We start from the raw sequence: 21216 nt of genomic DNA, 5'->3' as shown, positions 1-21216 counted from the left end.
GCCCCCATCCGAAAAGTTCCCTATGGGAAAAATCCGTTCGTTGGATTCAGCCTTAATATAAGGGCACTACCGTGCCCTTATAATATATATATATATATATATATATATATATATATATAAAAAGAGAACAATGATACCCAGCGCACATGTCCTTAATGATATCAGAGTCCAAGTATCCTGCAGTGTGTGCAATCTCCTTCCACAATGATCGTACCAGGATCAGTTCAATAGACACAAAAACCAGAGAAGAGACGCACCAAATGAGCAATAAATTTGATAATACATTTACTGATCAATAAAGCTCACATACATTGCAGTTTAAAAAATGATGTGCTTGCCAGCCTTGTAGTTTACAGAGTCACCGCAAACACCTCCGACCGTGTATATAGGACACCGCCACTCAGCCGCAGACCACTGGATCCTCAGACCAAGACGCCGGAGCCCCTCACACTGACGATCAGCAGGACTTCAGGTGGAGAATGAACATCACTACGTCAGCAAGAATAAGCCACGCCCAATGCGTTTCGACTACGGTCTTCGTCAAGGGGGTGTGGTTAGCCCAGGTAAGTATCAGGTTGCGTTAATCAATCATTTATCAGCATTATTAAAGGCAGCGGCAAGCACTTACAAGAATACAGCAACACATTTACAAAAAATACATAAAACAAATTTATAACACGCCATCAAGCAGGTTGACACCCAACAGCAGAATTTCATGCATCCATTCAAATCTTTATCTTGGATTTATTACAAAAAAATATATATATATATATATATTTCGCGTGGTTTAAGAATCATGAAAACCCCTACTTTTGGAAACGAAAGGAAGGAGTTTTTAGAGGCTTGGTTCCAGATTACTGATACTTGTTCAATAGAATTAATGAAACTGATAGTGAAGGAACGTAAAAAAGAAACTGTTGATGTGGATATAGAGATAGCAGCTTTAGCGAAAAAAGTAGAGCCCTTTAAGGAATTAAAAGAATATAAAAGTTTAAAAAAAGCAAGCAACATTAAAATAAATAAAATCGAAGATGAAGTAATAGAAATTAAAGTAAAAAAATGTAAAAGAGACTAGTTGGATTACCGTAATGGTAATGTACGGAAATGGCCGCAGATAACAAGACCAAGGGAAAATAATTGGAGAGGCAATAATAATCCTAATGAATGGGTTAGACCCCAGAGAACGTTCCCAAATAGAGATAAAAGACAGGAAACTTTCAATTTGCCTACGTCAAACAGATTTAAAAACTTTGAAACCCGCCTCACCTCCAACACTCTAGACGCGATTTTTTAGATCGGCCAGTGTGGAGGGACAGGGACAACATAGGTGCAAAGGGGACGGAGAGCCCCTCAAAAAATCTGAAAAGAAAAAAACCTACTAGACGTGGAAAGAGAGGTCGAAAGAGGTTACAAAATGAGGAGACAGAATGTTTAACAGCTGGTATTTTTAATTTGTCCAACCATACTCTAACTAAAAATGATAATCTAATACTATCCAAAGGATTGTCATTCGCAACTGCAAAAAACCCAGATGGGTTTGAATTATTTCTTGATGCTAACAAATTTACTCGAACTCTGACATTAAAAAGGCATTTCTCTAAAAATTCAGAACAGCCCACTACTAGATCTGATCTTAATGATATCACCAATAATACAGGTTTAAAGCCTAGGTCTGTCTATTACCCTGTTGAATCACGGGGCAATTGTATTGAAACATTCTCCAGTCTTATTAAACAGGATTTTGAAGCACTGTGTAAAAGTACCAAAAATACTGGTTATAAGAATAAAAGTAAAGATAATCTAACAAAAACTGAATATGAAGCAATACGTAGCCTGGAGAAAAACAAAAATCTTATAATAAAGCAGGCAGACAAGGGGGGGGGGGGGGGGGAATTGCTGTGCTTAATAAAAGCGATTATTTGGAAGAGTCATACCGGTTGTTAAATGATACAACTACATATTTGAAATTGAATTGTGACCCCACAACCGCTATAGTAGAGAAAATTAAAGTGATGATAGATGAAGGAGTTAAAAATAAATGTCTCTCACTCAAAGAAGCTCAATATGTTGTGATCCCGTACCCCCCTGTAGCGATATTTTATTATTTACCGAAGGTGCATAAACGCCTTGAAAAACCACCCGGTCGACCCATAGTTGCTGGCATCGGGTCGGCAACTTCAGCGTTGTCCGAATTTGTGGATATGCACATAGGGAAATATGTATCTCAATTAGACTCATACCTGAAAGATTCTACTGAGGTATTAAGACATCTAGAATCTGTGCAATGGGAGAAAGATTTCTTATGGTGTACAATTGACGTTGAGGCGTTGTACACCTCTATACCTCATTTAGGTGGGATGCAGTTAAAATCCCGGCGGTCGGGATCCCGGCGTTCAGAATCCCGACCGCCGAAATCCCGACCGCCGAAATCCCGACACTTTCTCCCACCATGGGTGTCCACGACACCCCTGGAGGGAGAATAAATTAGTGTGCCGAGCGTAGCGAGGCACCGGGCCCGCAGCGTGGCGAGCGCAGCGATCCACGTCCCCCCCTTGTCGGGATTTCGGCGGTCGGGATTCCGGCGTCGGGATTTTGAACGCCGGGATCCCGACCGCCGGGATTTCATACTGCTTCCTTTAGGTGGTATTATGGCTGTCAAATACTACCTGGATAAAGATCAAAGTTTAAATGATGCCTTTAAGAAGTTCCTTTTAGAATGTGTCAAATTTGTTATGGAAAACAATTACTTTTGTTTCCAAGGTGACTTTTTTCTCCAGCAACGAGGAGTTGCTATGGGGACGCCATATGCTCCGAGCCTGGCAAACTTGTATTTAGGAGAATGGGAGGAGAACAATATTGATATTAATGTTTATTTCAAGAGCAATTTAAAATGCTTTAAGAGATATATTGACGATCTCCTGATAATTTGGCAGGGCGATGTAAAATCCTTTGAATTGTTTATGACTAAACTTAATGTCAATGATTATAACTTAAGGTTTACAAGTAATACTAATGCTAGCAAGATTGAATTTCTTGATCTAGTGTTAGACACAGGAAACTGGCCGGATGATCCTAAAATTAACACTTACACTCATTTGAAAAGTGTGGACAGCAACAGCTATGTGGATTATAGGAGCTGTCATTATCGAAAGTGGTTAGACAATGTGCCCTATTCTCAATATATGAGGGTAAAAAAGAACTGTAGTACTGATGAGAAATTTGATTAAACAGGCAACCATTTTTGATAATAGGTTTTCAGAAAAACACTACCCTGAAAATCTGGTAAAAAGGTGTAAGGAGAAGGCCAGAAATCTTAAAAGACCAGACCTGTTGCAATATAAAACTAAGGTTAAAGATGAAAATAAGATCTTTGTACCCTTTGTAACATCATATAATGCCCAGGGGAAAAATGTTAAAGACATTTTTTTTAGATAGAAAAACTTTTTATACCTTTGTATTTTTATATTATATCGGTTTGGTATAGGCGCTGTTAAAGTCGAGTTGCATACACGCCATTTTAGGATAGTATGGCCGCCATTTTGGTTCGCAGAGTTGCGCAAATAAAGTTTCCATACCCGAGTCTGTGTGACAAAGTGGACCAGAAGCGCAGCCATACTATTACACATAAATTCATAATAACATACTGACACTAAATAAAATATAGTTAAAGGTTTAGAGCACCACACATAGCTTAGTTAGCATTGCATACATCCGTCTGTATAATGTTTAGTACCTTTACGTTTCTTATGCGCAGTATTCCGGTCATTGCGAATAAATCGCAATCCATACGGTCCGATAGTTATGGACAAAATCCATAATTCCCAAGACAGTTTCTGTTAAAAAGTGTATAACAAAGGAATCTAGTTGTAACCGGTTCTACTGCTATTTACAACCCCTGACGACGATACCAACAGACAAAGGACTCCAAAGTTCACCTTCCCCCTGCACCTTTGCAAACCAGTTGTATTACTTTGCCCCAATCACAGAGGACTTGACATACGAACCCTGACCAATAGGAATGGCCTTTGACCTCCCCCTTCTGACTCTATAAGATAGGTGACCCAGGGCGGCCTCGGTCACTTCGGCACATCTTCCTTTCCCTGACCATTGACCGGACTATAGTTCAAACCTGAACATAGTGAGCTCCGACCGGACTGCGCTGCGCTATTTCCCCTGAAGGTAAACATTCGTATTCCCCCTTTATGTAATGTGGCTGATTATGATTGTATCCTGTATCTGTTTTTCTTCCCCTAGCAGAGCCTGATTATTATACTCATTGTTAGACTATTGTATTACTTGTACCTGTATTTTCTATTCCTGTAACCCCCTTTTGTCCATTAGGGACTTAAATACATCCTTTTACGGAGTTTCTATCTCCTTACTTCTATACTGTGGTTGAGTCTGTTATTCGCATAGCGATAAGGTATATTACGGACACTGTCCAAAAAGGTATATTCGCAGATTAGAGTCAAAGTACTGCGAAAGGATCTCTTATTAAGGTATTGGTTCTTTTGTGTATAATACACAATAAAGGTACACTACGCTGCGCTACGTTTTGTTCGCACGTAGCTAGGTATAAAAGGTACGCTGGTTACGGACATAATACGTAACCTGCGCTTTTCACTTATTGTTTCTTTGGTCATATTTAATAGACATTAACAATTGAGGGCTCATCCGGCCGTTTCACATTCTAGAGCTCAGTACCAGGCGCGCGGCTTGACCTATACCAGCAAAAGGGTGGAAGTATTTATTATCCATTGCTGGATAGGCCAGGTCCGCGGCGGTGCGGGGTTCGAGAAGTGCTAGCGTTGAACTCGAAGTACAATAAGTGAAATCCAGGGAAACATTAAACCACGTGTTTTAAAGCATATTTAAGTGTTTAGTAAACTGTACTTCTGCCTGCCACAAGTAGTTTAACGGGGTATAGTGTCTTGAGTTGCTTGTTCATTACAGTATATGTGCCACGTGCGATAAAGTTCGCACACGTGGAGACAAAGGCCTGTATTTTATTATAGTACATAGAGGATCCCCTCTGTGCAAAACTATAACTTTTAGTGTTAGTTACTGCAGGGCCAGGGACTCCGCCACGTGGCGATAAGTTCTGGGCCTTTTACAGTAACGTAAAGTGTCTATTGTGGATTACGCAAGGTGCGCGCGCACGTGCTCACATCGGGAAATTTTTGCATCTTTGTACGAGATTTACGGATTAAGTGCGGGATTTATTTCGCATCTTGATACGTAACTCTCGGACGAAGTTAAGGGATTTATTCCACATTTAGGCGCAATTACTGCGTATAGCGAAACCCGAGCGCAACCTTGCAAATACACTATAGAACACGTGGGTGGCCGATTCATCGGCGGCCTGTGAACAACGCACGTACACACGTGGCTGTTCATTGGCACTGCACATGCAGCACACATAGGAACTCAAAGGTGAACAGCATTGATCACAAGCTTTATTTAAAACAGTATAGTAATATACTGTGGATAAGGCGGTGATTAATAAGAGAAAATAAGTTTTGCTTTTTGTTCATTTTCTCAAAAACAAGCAACTCAAACATTATTTTAATAGATTCCTATAGCCATTTAAAAGGGATTTATACCTGCATAAGTATCTAGTGAGAAACTACCAACCTGGGAAGACTTTTCTGTACAGAAATATTTTAAGTTTAAGCATAAGACCAAGGTGTAACTAGCACCCAGTGTGAAACAAAACTGAGGTGAACGGGTGTGTGACGGCATGACTCAAGCGCAGTGTAGTCCAGTGTAGGACAGTTTGGTGTAGGACAAGGTGCACGTGACGACGTGCCCATAGGAACTGCCCCTTCCGTGGAACTACCTATTTTGATCCACTGGGAGGGTACAAGAGGCAAAATCGTAACCCAGTGATCCGATCAGCTACTTTAGAAATACCGATTTTGAGAATACAGGAAAAACAAGTTTTCTTGTATTTTGCAAAATCCGGCCGCACCCCGCAAGACGTGTAGTTATGCGTTTCTGACCGTAAAGCGAGTGGTGATTGAGTACATTACCTCGCATAGTGGGCTTCACGCTTAATTGCGGAATAGTGCCATTTTGTGGAGAAGGAGTGATTTGGGAGTGACTCACTGATAAAGGGCCCTCCGGTTTCTGCTAGCTGTGAACTTTTATTCCTGTAACAATGGGAAATAACAGGTCACACAGGGATACCGAGTCAGTTAGGGAGGAATCTAGTCGACCCAAAGGGTCGACAGCTTCCATAATGTGTTGGAGCACAGTGAACGAGCAGTTGTTTACAAAAAGAAATGGAAAAGGATTGACACAAGGCAGCAAGTTAGAATTTCCCAGTGTTGGTGGTTTCGATCCAGAAGTCTTATCAGCAGTTAGAGATCAGAAATGTTTGCTCTTGCCACTCGAGGAAAGAGTTGAACAGAATGAATGTCTAAAATTGTGGCAGAAGGAAAGTACAATCAAAAAGGAACATAGTTATCTGTCAGATGCAAGTGTAATCAGCCACAGGAATACAAATGTTTCCACTCACCAATATGTAAAAAAAGGGAACAATTCAAGTCCGAAGTGAAACCAAAAATAACCTGAAAATGAATAACTTGTGTACTGTTTTTACCCCCTATAAGCAAGATACAGATCCACAGGGGGGATTCCTGACATCAGCCATCCCTTGCGAAGCTAGTGGAAAGGAGAGAGGGGCTGAGACAGCCCAAGCTGCTGCTGCCATTCGGGTCGAGGAGATGGCTGATGCCAGGAACACGATTGGAGACACAGGTAAGTACACACAACACAGCACAGAGATAGTTGTTCCTGGGATGTTGTCCAATGGTGCAGGGGGGATACAGATTCACCCTCTGCACACAGTGGAACCTCCTTGTGGACGGGGAGACAGGGATGAGGTAATGCCTGTAAAGGATAGTGACATGCACAATACGTGGACACGATTGGAACGTCATTCAATCATCAAAAATTTCCCTGATCCCAGCAAAGATCTGGCAAAGTGTCAGAAATTTGTAAGGGAGCGAGGAAATTCAGATGAGCCCACCAACAAGGATTGGCGATACATGTTGAGAGCTTGCCTCCCTTCACACATAGATGTCCAGAAATTCATTCGAGACAGTGGTGTGGAGGGCGATAAGATTTTAACTGAACAGGGCAACCAGGAAAATATACGCCTAATAAATATGCAATTGGGTGTATATTTCCCAGCGACGGTTGAAAATACTCTGATGTTCACCATCAAACAAAAAGATGGTGAGTCTGCCAGCGGATATTTCAACCGTGCTTTGCAGGCGTTGCCAAAACACTCTGGTATCCCCGACCCCAGGGATAACATACATCTTAAGGGAGTGATTGTCTCTGTGCTGATACAAGGTCTTAGGGAAAATTTGAGAACCAACATAGAAGCTATTCACCCCAACTACAGACAGATGACAATACATACTTTAAGGAAATCTGCTATTGATCTGGACAAACGATTTAAAACAGAAAGACAGACAAACGGCATGCAGCAACTGATAACAGCCGATAGTCGCACTTTTAGTAAGGATCCAACCTATAACATACCACACCCAAGGCAAGACACGGTAAGACAAAACCAAACGGTATGTTTCAAATGTGGAAACAAAGGACACTTAGCCAGACATTGCAGGGTAAGTAACCATAGGAAATATAACACATATGTAAGTAACTGGGAGACACAATGGGAGAAGACAGGTAGGTCTCAACACATAGCCATAGCCCCACCTAGTAGCCAACGCCACCCTAAGCATGACACATATATGCAAACAGGGAGTAGGACACACATACACCCCACAACCAGGTAACATAAGACAATATCTGAGGGGGGAGCCTCAGATATGGGTAAGTGGAATGGTTTAAATGTAAAAGTTTTTTTGTATCAAACCCGTTAACAACATTTCCTCCTGGTCTAGGTTGTGCCAAATAATTAGCAGTTACAATTGGGGTAACAGGAAAGGTGCAGCATTACCCATTGGTAAAACAAATAGAGATCATAATCGGGCCCTTGCATATCAAATGCTCTGTCTTATTGACTGCAGCGGCTACGATTGACCTTCAAATTAACGAACTACCTTGAAATATAAGTTATGTCTGCTACTGGACTCCAGAGAATTCATAACTTAGAGACAACAGGACCAGTATGCACGAACTAGATGCAAAATTGTTAGATATACCCCCATGACTAATGCTGCACTGTACTGTTATAGATTTTTTTTTAACCCATCTAAGGTAGCTAAAAACTACAGCACAAATACCGAGTTTCCTTTGAACTAAAGATGGGAAGGACACAGGATTAATGACAACAATAGCTTCAATAGAAACCCTGTTAAAAACAGAAAGCATAGCGCCCAAAAGTACAGCTTCACCATTTGAAACCTGAGGTTGAGCTGGAAAAATACCCAGTGAAATAACAAGGTTCCCAAAAGAGAACTTTTAGCTAAATACCCCTAGACACAGCCCATATTCACAACCCCACTGGGAAAGAGAAAAAAAAAAAAAAAGGGAGGGCTTACAAATCAGAACAGGAGTTAAAAAGGGTAAGAACCAAATAGTTGAGAGCCAATTCCCCCATAGTGCCAAATCCTGGTGTCATCCAAATAAAAGAGAAATTTACTGTTTGAAAATAAATGTACACATTACTGTCATTAATTTTTTTTCTATTTTTTTTGAGTTTCTCTCTCTCTCTTTTTCCAATTTTTTCTCCTTCCCCTACTCTTCTGTTCCAGAAACCTCAGAGAGCCACCAAGCCCCTCCCCCGGGTCTTGCAGGATCGCACACTGTCCTTACGGCCCACCAATGGGTAAATACCAATACAATGGGTTAATGATCTATTGTTATGTCCTTTCCTCATCCACAACACCAGCAGATGGCGATAGACAACTTCTGGTGTATCCTCCTGAGGCAGGACATAAGGTATCTCAGGACGGATTGCGGTTGCGCCTGAACAAGGGGGGGGGGCGGGAAATCTGGGACACATTAGTAACCATAAACCCACAAATCATAGAAAAATAGTTCAAAAAATCTGTCGCACTCCCAGCAGAGAAATACCTATTGTGAATATGCGGTACCCCATAAAGCGAGTAGTCAATATATATATATTTTCAGTAAATCTTGAACAAAGTCCCAGTAACTTTAAGCATTGCTCTTTATGTTACCCAGGGCAACCACAGCCACCATCTTGTGAAAAGCAGTCCAAGTAGTGCACAAAGCATTCCCCTTCAACAGAATGAAAAGGGTTGTAAAACGCATTTACATATAAATAGGTGCAATCACAAAACCCATGTCTTCACAGACAGATGTGGATAGTAAAGAAGAAGAAACAGGCCTGATTACAGCCTTTTGCCATGGGTATGACTGACACAAGAGACCATGTGATTTAGAATATTAGACCTGCTGAGGGGGCGACAGATATAGTGACGTAAGAAACCTGGTGATGCCAGCCTGACCAATGTCGTACTGCAGTGTACAATTAAACCCTATTACTTGAGCACTTCCTACTTGTCTACACAGTGTAGTTGCCATAGCACTACTGGTAAACAAAACTGAGAATGTGGTGTTGGGGTGTGTTCTAACTGTTTATGCTCCTCATATTGGGCCTTATTCGAGTTCACTCTTTCAGACAAAATCCTTCTTAGATGGACAAAACCATGTGCACTGCAGGGGGGGCAGATGTAACTTGTGCAGATCTAATTAGATTTGGGTGGGGTTTTACTTCAAAGTGAGATCTATATTGCAGTGTTAAAATAAAGCAGCCAGTATTTACCCTGCAAAGAATCACCAAAAAATCACCAAATCTATTTCTATCTGCACATGTTACATCTGCCCCCCTGCAGTGCACATGGTTTTGTCCATCTAAGAAGGATTTTGTCTGAAAGAGTGAACTCGAATAAGGCCCATAGTCTGGACACTCCTAAAATTCTGCCTAAACATGTGGAAAAATATTCATCAGCCAAGTTCACTAAATGGGAACTTGCATTGATGAATTCTATAAATGTTACCAGTAAAATGGGTAATATTGTAAACCCAGCAACACTCTTACCAGGTGTGCCCTCCAAGGCACAAAGGGTGGATTGGTGCTGAGGTTGCTGGAATGGTGGAATTTAGTGGGAGCCGAGACGAATATGATTGCATGACATGTTTGAATCAGACCTTTGCAGCATGCCCCCAAAGGGTGGTAACAACCCATTGGAAGAGGTAATTCATTTTTTTTTCTCTCCCTCGTTCTTTCCACAACACAGAGAGGGGAAAAATGTACACTGGCTATACCGTAATAGATGGAAAAGGCATAGTAGAGGCTGAACCCATTGGACGTCTCACTCAGCAACAGCAGTCTCATTAGTAGTACTGCGGGCTGAGAGAAAAACAGCCAATATTCATGCCGACTCCAAGTACGTTTGTTGGGGTAATGCAGAAGATCTTAGGCCCTATGGCGCCTCAGAGATGTTTTGTTTCAGTAGCTGGCACTCCAGTGGCGCAAGCGTTGTAAGTTTAAAAGATTCCTGACAGTCACACAGCTGCCGGACAGAGTGGCTGTTATCAAGTGTAAAGCCCACACCTTCGATAAGGATTCAGTGTCACTTGATAATGAACATGCTGGCAAGGCAGCTGGGTGAGCCATGCGCTCTGCGGATAATGTTTGTGTTCCCCCTGTAAATGTCAGTGTATTCACATAGAAATACAAGATTTGTGTCCCCTGCAGGAGAAGCAGTCTGGAAGCCGAAGGGATGTGGACAGGAATAAAAAGATGGACAAGGAAAACCAGTGACTCTGAGAACATGCCAAACTGTCAGGGCAGAGATAGCCCATGGCCTGACTTGTCTTGACAGGGAAGGTATGTGGAAAATTAGTCCGAAATTACTTGTGTGCCCACAGACAGGTAAGACGACAGGATCATGCCTTACTTGTCTGGGGGAAAGAAACTGCAACGGCTGTTCCCACAGAGCCATCTCCACATCCCTCCTCCAGCAGGATCCTCTGCAGGTAATACAAAATTGGCTTTGTACAGTCCACTCTAGAAGCATTCTAGTTATTTATTTATTTACTTATTTTTTTTATTTATATATATATATGTGTTGATGTTTGTGCGTATAGATATGGCAGCCCAGAAACACCCCTGAGTATGCAAGTTTATATGAAAGATTTTAAGTCATGTGTGAACCTTTTAGGGACTGATGGTACACCCCACAATCTCTTTTTGTAGTAGTAGAATCACTCTCAGAACTCCACCTCATTTGTACCCATCGAAACATTGCTTGGCGGGCAGCCACACGTTATGGTAATCCCACAAGGAGATCCCAGACCACACCACGGAAAAAAAAGTAATGCAAGTGATGTATCCACACCTGGAAAACTGCAGCAAAAGGACTTTGTTGACACCTGTTGTGAACTGTCATAACCATGAACCAGGAGATGTTGTTGTTTCCCCTGCTTTGCCATATACAGGTTGCTTGATAGACCTTTGGAAAGAACCACCCCAAGTCTTGTTGACCAGCACTACCTCAATAACAAAGTCGCAGAGAGAGAGATTCGGGTACGTTCGTCCTACTGCCAAAAGACCAGAAACCCAGAAGGTCCTTACACTCGAGGGCGAAAGAAAGAAATCGCTAAGAGGCACCATTTCGGGAGGACTGGAGAGCAGCTAAGGTCAAGCAACCTGTACAAGCTACAAAAGGGACTGTGACACACCCCACTGGTAACAGGTTGGAAGGATCACTAACAAATTTTTCCTTTCTCAGTTTTCTCTATTGTTGTGGGTCCTATTCTTGTCTCCCCCCCACTATCCGTTCTTATCTTCAAAGTCAAGTAAACCGCCGCCGCACTGCTGCCAGGCATTGGACAGACGATACAGAGTTCTGAGAGTGTGTTACCCGTCCCAGTTTAGGTCATGGTAGAATCTATAAGCTTGACACATTACCCAGGACCGGATGTTTGATAGTGATAATACCAGCATACTTAAAAGCATACCAAAAAGAGAGACAACAAAGAGTTCAAGGGTCTGTTGTCACAAACAATACCTACCAAAGGATGCCATATCTGAAAAACAATTGTATATAGTGTAACCTCCCCTGTTTTTATTGTTATCCCAAGATTTGTACATTATCCTTCGTCACCCTGAGTAGATTGTTCGATAAATGCGGCCCATCGTTTATCCATGATCCAGGATCGGCCAAAGAGCAGATGGTTTACTCCCCTTATATGTTTAATTAACGGATCCCAATTTCTCTGTTGGGATTATGAATTTCTGTATTGTTATGTAAAATGTTTGTACTGTAACAGTTTTATATTTACTGTTAAAGGGTGGACTGTTAAAGTCGAGTTGCATACACGCCATTTTAGGATAGTATGGCCGCCATTTTGGTTCGCAGAGTTGCGCAAATAAAGTTTCCATACCCGAGTCTGTGTGACAAAGTGGACCAGAAGCGCAGCCATACTATTACACATAAATTCATAATAACATACTGACACTAAATAAAATATAGTTAAAGGTTTAGAGCACCACACATAGCTTAGTTAGCATTGCATACATCCGTCTGTATAATGTTTAGTACCTTTACGTTACGTTTCTTATGCGCAGTATTCCGGTCATTGCGAATAAATCGCAATCCATACGGTCCGATAGTTATGGACAAAATCCATAATTCCCAAGACAGTTTCTGTTAAAAAGTGTATAACAAAGGAATCTAGTTGTAACCGGTTCTACTGCTATTTACAACCCCTGACGACGATACCAACAGACAAAGGACTCCAAAGTTCACCTTCCCCCTGCACCTTTGCAAACCAGTTGTATTACTTTGCCCCAATCACAGAGGACTTGACATACGAACCCTGACCAATAGGAATGGCCTTTGACCTCCCCCTTCTGACTCTATAAGATAGGTGACCCAGGGCGGCCTCGGTCACTTCGGCACATCTTCCTTTCCCTGACCATTGACCGGACTATAGTTTAAACCTGAACATAGTGAGCTCCGACCGGACTGCGCTGCGCTATTTCCCCTGAAGGTAAACATTCGTATTCCCCTTTTATGTAATGTGGCTGATTATGATTGTATCCTGTATCTGTTTTTCTTCCCCTAGCAGAGCCTGATTATTATACTCATTGTTAGACTATTGTATTACTTGTTATACCTGTATTTTCTATTCCTGTAACCCCCTTTTGTCCATTAGGGACTTAAATACATCCTTTTACGGAGTTTCTATCTCCTTACTTCTATACTGTGGTTGTGTCTGTTATTCGCATAGCGATAAGGTATATTGCGGACACTGTCCAAAAAGGTATATTCGCAGATTAGAGTCAAAGTACTGTGAAAGGATCTCTTATTAAGGTATTGGTTCTTTGGTGTGTAATACACAATAAAGGTACACTACGCTGCGCTACGTTTTGTTCGCACGTAGCTAGGTATAAAAGGTACGCTGGTTACGGACATAATACGTAACCTGCGCTTTTCACTTATTGTTTCTTTGGTCATATTTAATAGACATTAACAGCGCATTGACTATATATCTATGGTCAATCATTATATATATATATATATATATATATATATATATATATATATATTTTTTTGGTACTTATGTAATATCTGGGCTCCCGTTTTTCTTATGAGACCGCGTCCCCTCGCGGGGCTCGCTGCGCTCGCCACACTTCGGGCATGGTGGCTCGCTGCGCTCGCCACACTATATAAAACAACTCCATGCGTAATTGGATAGTAGGGGTATGAAAAAATGGGGTGCATTTAACATGGGAGCCCAGATAATACATAAGTACCATTTTTTTTTTAGTAATAAATCCGAGATAAAGATTTGAATGGATGCATGAAATTCTGCTGTTGGGTGTCAACCTGCTTGATGGCGTGTTATAAATTTGTTTTATGTATTTTTTGTAAATGTGTTGCTGTATTCTTGTAAGTGCTTGCCGCTGCCTTTAATAATGCTGATAAATGATTGATTAACGCCACCTGTAAAGGAACCAAGGTATATTAACCTGATACTTACCTGGGCTAACCACACCCCCCTGACGAAGACCGTAGTCGAAACGCGTTGGGCGTGGCTTATTCTTGCTGACGTAGTGACGTTCATTCTCCACCTGAAGTCCTGCTTGTTCCTGATCGTCCGTGTGAGGGGCTCCGGCGTCTTGGTCTGAGGATCCAGTGGTCTACGGCTGAGTGGCGGTGTCCTATGTACACGGTCGGAGGGGTCTGCGGTGACTCTGTAAACTACAAGGCTGGCAAGCACATCATTTTAAACTGCAATGTATGTGAGCTTTATTGATCAGTAAATGTATTATCAAATTTATTGCTCATTTGGTGCGTCTCTTCTCTGTTTTTTTGCAAATATATATATATATATATATATATATATATATATATATTTAAATAATATTAATGATGTACTCTTTACACCCTGCACAAGATCCCCAAATCTCGATGCAATGACAGATGTCCCCCTGGGTACAGAAAAGCCTCTATTAAAGGATTCCATGCCTGCTGCTATGACTGTGTCCCGTGTTCTGTGGGAGAGATGTCCAACGTTACAGGTAGGCATGTGTCATACATGGGAAGAGTCATCATATGTGAGTAGCTGAGGTTACAGTTGTCATGGTAAATGCAGTCACGATAGATGTATGATAAGATGGCAGTTGTATGGATTACAAGGTACAATGGGCCTTATTCTAGTTCAAACTATTGCAAACAATACTTGTAAATAAGCAGCAATAACCCAGTCTGGACCCACCAGATACTGTACCTATGTGGATATCTAATGTAGAGTAGATAATGAATTACTGAACCTGTAATACAGTAAGAAGTCATCGTTCCTATCTGAGATACATTTGTGCAGGGGCAGATTGGGATGTATAACCAGCCCGGGAAATTGCTGGAAGCAGCCCTGGCGGATCCCGACTAACAGAATCTGATTCAGAGTTGCATGCAGTTGTCGTCTTCCTTGTATTTTTTTATGCCGTTGCGTATGTAACTTTATACCAGGGCTGCCAGAATCAAAAGCAAAATACCCTGGTACTCTGCAATACAATAATTGGTGTCATATAAAAATCCCTGTAGGTGTGGTTTATATACTGACCCTCTATACCCACCACTACATTACTGACCCCTCTATACCCACCACTACATTACTGACCCCTCTATATCCACCACTACATTACTGACCCCTCTACATCCACCAATACATTACTGACCCCTCTATACCCATAAGAGGAGATCTAACTAACTGGTGCTATCTGGTAGGAACACCCTACATGACGGCACCAGGCCAAGGACGGGGAGTGCGACCCAGTCACAAACACCAGAAATGGATGGACCAGGGTGCCACCAAACAAAACACGTTAAAGTAAAAACTGGATACACAGTAACTAACGGTACCCCAAAATGGACGTTTTACCACAACTGTGGGCCTCTCTGCACCTGGGAGAGCTGCACCAAATGTAAATACAAAGTAGCAAAGACACCAGGGCAGTTTGCCCACAGTGAAAAGAAATGAATATGGCAGCTTTCCAGAACTAATAAATAGATAAGGAAAGAACCAGGCTCCACTGGAGCACTTACAAGACCAGAACCGGAAACCCTACTGCACCAGATGGATAAGTGCAGGCAAGGAAGGACTGACAGGACTGGACCGAACAGTGACATAGATAAAGACAGGTCAGGACCAGACCAGACCACACAGCAGCAAGGCCAGGACTAACTGCAGGAAGCAATATCACTGGCAGGCAGATCTCTTAACAGGGATACGCTGGGCAATCAGCCCCCGCCGTGAGTCCAGCCCCTTGCTATACTAATATACTTCAGGTGACTGAGCGTGCACCGCCCAGCGTGCCCAGGTTGCAAAGCAACCTCTGGGCAACGCGGCCTGCACAGCCCCTGTACTGGTGTCACCCAGCCGGGCAGAAGTGACGCGTCCCATCCGAGCGGAAGTGACGCCGCGGGAAACAGCACCACCAGGTGGAAGTGTCTTACCCACAGGCTGTGATGGCGTACCATATCTGTATTGCGCAAGGAACACGTCCATTAAGGCGTCAGCCTTAATGATCGGAATTTCATTGCTTTTTGGAGTTTGAGTGGAAGAGTTACAACAGGTTTCAGAAATGCCAGATCATGTTTAAGAAGCCTTAATGGGACATGTGAAACCGTAAGGTTTTTTGTCAATGGAAATTCATAGCTTTTTTTCAATTTATTTTTTTAATTCAGAAATCTAAAATTTCACTTGGATTTATTTAAATGTTTAGCGATAACACACCCCTGGCAACGAGCATTACCCCTGGCCACAAGAATTTCAAACCCCTGGCAATGAGCATTACAAACCCCTGGCAATGAGTATGACACCCGTACAAGTACATGAAACCCCTGTCAACAGGCAAGACATCCAGCCCATGAAACCCCTGCAATGAGCATGACACCCAGCATGTATAAGCTTTTCTGTAGGGCATAAACTCTCCTAAAATCTCTCAGTTTTGGATTCTCACACCATATTACATTCCCCACTGGGTGTTAAACTGACTATTCCATGTTGCAATTGCATTTGGTATATTTATTGATGGCTTGGATGTGAGAGAACTTCAAATTCTTAGGCTAACGTACATTGGTTTGTGAAGTTAATATGCCTTCAAAGATGAAATTGAGGTAAAGAGTTGGACAAGGTTTAATTATGGGCTTTCATATGAGTTATAAACAGCAGTATATTTCAATAAAAATGGTCAAAATCAAAATGTAAAATTTCTCAAAAAGGAAAGTTAATAACATTTTGAAAAAAAATCTCTAACATCATTCATACTGTTGTTAATAAATCAATAAAGTTTTATTTTGGGATCATGATGAGATGATCCTATATACTGTAGTAAAAGGCCACATGCCATAATGCCCATTAAGTTATGCCACACACCGTGATGCCCATTACACATTATAGCAAATACCGTACTGCCCATTACACTATGGGGTGCACTGAGCGGAAGCAGCATACACACAGGGGCACTGATGGGGGGGGGCAGAGTACACATGGGGGCCCTGAAGGGGGACAGCATACACATGGGGGCCCTGAAGGGGGTCAGCATACACATGGGGGTCCTGAAGGGGGACAGCATACACATGGGGGCCCTGAAGGGAGACAGCATACACATGGGTGCCCTGAAGGGGGACAGCATACACATGGGGGACCTGAAGGGGGACAGCATACACATGGGGGCCCTGAAGGAGGACAGCATACACATGGGGGCCCTGAAGGAGGACAGCATACACATGGGGGCCCTGAAGGGGGACAGCATACACATGGGGGCCCTGAAGGGGGACAGCATACACATGGGGGCCCTGAAGGGGGACAGAATACACATGGGGGCCCTGAAGGGGGACAGCATACACATGAGGGCCCTGAAGGGGGACAGCATACACATGAGGGCCCTGAAGGGGGACAGCATACAGATGGGGGCCCTGAAGGGGGACAGCATACAGATGGGGGCCCTGAAGGATGGACAGCATACACGTGGAGGCCCTGAAGGGGGACAGCATACACTTGGGGCACATATATATAGTAAACAGCATTGCGGCACTCACGGATGATTTGAACAGAGACTACACATAGTCAATATAGATAGGGCACTGGGGGGGGGCAGCGCACACACGGGGCACTGGGGGGGCAGCACACACATGGGGGCACTGGGGGGGACACAACACACGGGGGCACTAGGGGGAACATCGCACACACGGGGACACTGGGGGGGAACAGCGCACACACGGGGGCACTGGGGGGGTTCAGCGCACAAATGGAGGCACTGGGGGGAGATCGCACACACGGGGGCACTGTGAGGGGACAGTGCACATACGGGGCACTGTGTGGGGACAGCGCACACACGGAGGCACTGTGGGGGGACAGCGCACACACGGAGGCACTGTGGGGGGACAGCGCACACACGGAGGCACTGTGGGGAGACAGCGCACACACGGAGGCACTGTGGGGGGACAGCGCACACACGGAGGCACTGTGGGGGGACAGCGCACACATGGAGGAACAGCGCACAAACGGGCCACTGGGGGGACAGCGCACACACGGGGGCACTTGGGGGACAGCGCGCACACAGGGGCACTGTGGGGGGACAGCACACACACGGGGGGCACTGGGGGGGCAGCGTACACAGGGGGCAATGGGGGGGAACAGCATACACACGGGGGCACTGGGGGGGATAGCGTACACATGGGGGCACAGGGGGGGCAGCGTACACACGGGGCACTGGGGAGGGAACAGCGTACACACGAGGGCACTGGGGGAGGACAGCGTACACACGGGGGCATTGGGGGGGCAGCGTACACACGGGGGCACTGGGGGGGTAGAGTACACACGGGGGCACTGGGGGGGCAGCGTACTCACGGGGGCACTAGGGGACGAAAGCGTACATACGGAGGCACTGGGGGGGCAGCAAACACACGGGGGCACTGGGAGTAGGCAGCGTACACAAGGGGGCACTGGGGGGGCAGCGTACACACGGTGGCACTGGGAGGGCAGCGTACACACGGGGGCACTGGGTACACACAGGGACAGTGGGGGGGCAGGGTACACACAGGGACAGTGGGGTGGGGGACAGGGTACACGCAGGGACAGTGGGGTGGGGGACAGGGTACACACAGGGACAGTGGGGTAGGGGACAGGGTACACGCAGGGACAGTGGGGTGGGGGACAGGGTACACACAGGGACAGTGGGGTGGGGGACAGGGTACACGCAGGGACAGGGAGGGGGACAGATTTACTTGGGTGCAGTTGCTCCTCTGATGGCCCTGGTGGCTTCTTTCTGCTTTCCCGGTGGCGGAGGAAACTGAAGGATGCGCCTGAATCTGGTCCGCAGGCTGTCAGCGTCTGTGCAGGAATTGAAATAATAATAATATTAAAGGGCACAGCCTACACACGGAGGGGGGGGGGGCACAGCCTACACACGGAGGGGGGGGCACAGCCTACACACGTAGGGGGGGGGGACACAGCCTACACACGGAGGGGGGGGGCACAGCCTACACACGGAGGGGGGGCACAGCCTACACACGGAGGGGGGGGGGGGGCACAGCCTACACATGGAGGGGGGGCACAGCGTACACACAGAGGGGAGGCACAGCGTACACACGGAGGGGAGGCACAGCGTACACACGGAGGGGGGGGGGCAAAGCGTACACACGGAGGGGGGGGGGCAAAGCGTACACACGGAGGGGGGGCACAGCGTACACACGGGGGGCACTGGGGGGGGAACAGTGTACACATGTGGGCACTGGGGGGGGGGGGGGACAGCGTACACACGGGGACACTGGGGGGGACAGAACACACACGGGGTCACAGAACACACACAGAAGCACTGGGGGGGACATAACACACACGGGGGCACTAGGGGGGACAGAACACATACGGGGTACTGGGGGGACAGAACACACACGGGGGCACTGGGGGGGTGCAGCGCAAACACGGGGGCACAGGGCACACAAGGGGCACTGGGGGGGCAGCGTGCACACGGGGGCACTGGGTACACACAGGGACAGTGGGGTGGGGGACAGGGTACACACACGGACAGTGGGGTGGGGGACAGAGTACACACAGGGACTGGGAGGGGAGGCAGAGCACACACGGGGGCACTGGGGGGGGGGCAGAGCACATACGATGGCACTGGGGGGCAGCGCACACATGGGGGCACTGGGGGGGAACAGCATACACACTGGGGCACTGGGGGGGCAGCGTACACACTGGGGCACGGGGGGACAGCATACACATGGGGGCACTGTGGGGGGGCAACGTGCACACGGGGGCACAGAGCACATACGGGGGCACTGGGGGGGCAGCGCACACATGGGGCACTGGGGGGGAACAGCGCACACACGGAGGGGAGGCACAGCGTACACATGAAGGGGGGGCACAGCGTACACATGGAGGGGGGGCACAGCGTACACACGGAGGGGGGCACAGCACACACACGGAGGGGGGCACAGCGCACACACGGAGGGGAGGCACAGCGTACACACGAAGGGGGGGCACAGCGTACACACGGAAGGGGGGGCACAGCGTACACACGGAAGGGGGGGCACAGCGTACACACGGAGGGGGCACAGCGCACACACGGAGGGGGGCAAAGCGTACACACGGGGGGGGCAGAGCGTACACACGGAGGGGGGCACAGCGTACACACGGAGGGGGGGCACAGCGTACACACGGAGGGGGGCACAGCGTACACACGGAGGGGGGGCACAGCGTACACACGGAGGGGGGGCACAGCGTACACATGGAGGGGGGCACAGCGTACACACTGGGGACACTGGGGTGGAACAGCGTACACATGTGGGCACTGGGGGGGACAGCATACACACGGGGGCACTGGGGGGGAGCAGCGTACACATGGGGGCACTGGGCTAGGCAGCGTACACGTGGGGGCACTGCAGGGGTACAGCAAACACGTGGGGGCACTGGGGGGGGGGCAGAGCACACACGGGGCACTGGGGGGGGGAAGCGTACTGCGGGGGGACAGAGCACACACGGGGGCACTGGGGGGACAGAACACACATGGAGCACTTGGGGGGACAGAACACATATGGGGGCACTGGGGGGGACAGAACACACGGGGGCACTGGGGGGGACAGAACACACACAGGGGCACTGGGGGGAACAGAACGCATACGGGGGCACTGGGGGGACAGAGCACACATGGGGTACTGGGGGGACAGCACGCACACGGGGGCACTGGGTGGGATCAGCGCACACACTGGGCACTGGGGAGGGCAGCGTACACACAGGGACACTGGGTACACACGGGGGCACTGGGGGGGACAGCGTACACACTGGGGCAGTGGGGGGGAACAGCCCACACACTGGGGCAGTGGGGGGGGGGCACTAGGGGGGGGCGACAGCATACACACAGGGGCACTGGGGGGGACAACGTACACACCGGGGCACTGGAGGAGGGGGCACCGTACACACGGGGGCACTGGGGGGGCAGCATACACACGGGGCACTGGGGAGGGGGTCAGCGTACACAAGGGGGCACTGGGGGGGACAGCGCACTCACGGGGGCACTGGGTACATACTGGGACAGTGGGGGGGGGCAGGGTACACACAGGGACAGTGGGGGGACGGATTTACCTGGGTTCAGCTGCTCCTCTGATGGCTTCTTTCTGCCTTCCCGATGGACTCAAGGAAGCGCCTGAATCTTGTCCGCAGGCTGTGGAAGAGCCTCAGTCCTGGCCT

General features: G+C 46.7%; 1 protein-coding gene across 1 annotated transcript in view; it reads left to right on the top strand.

Moving 5' to 3' along the window:
• The window catches only part of LOC146057682 (vomeronasal type-2 receptor 26-like), a 64242-nt gene that overhangs the window by 31207 nt on the left and 11819 nt on the right, over window positions 1-21216 (top strand). The window contains exon 5 of the mRNA XM_083169638.1: window positions 14419-14542. Within this exon, the coding sequence (XP_083025764.1) occupies window positions 14419-14542 (124 nt within the window). The remainder of the gene's footprint in view (window positions 1-14418; window positions 14543-21216) is intronic.

Source organism: Crinia signifera, chromosome 1 (genome assembly GCF_055691185.1).
Source record: "Crinia signifera chromosome 1, ASM5569118v1, whole genome shotgun sequence".
Lineage (NCBI taxonomy): Eukaryota > Metazoa > Chordata > Amphibia > Anura > Myobatrachidae > Crinia > Crinia signifera.
This window is presented reverse-complemented; position numbering and strand designations above follow the sequence as displayed.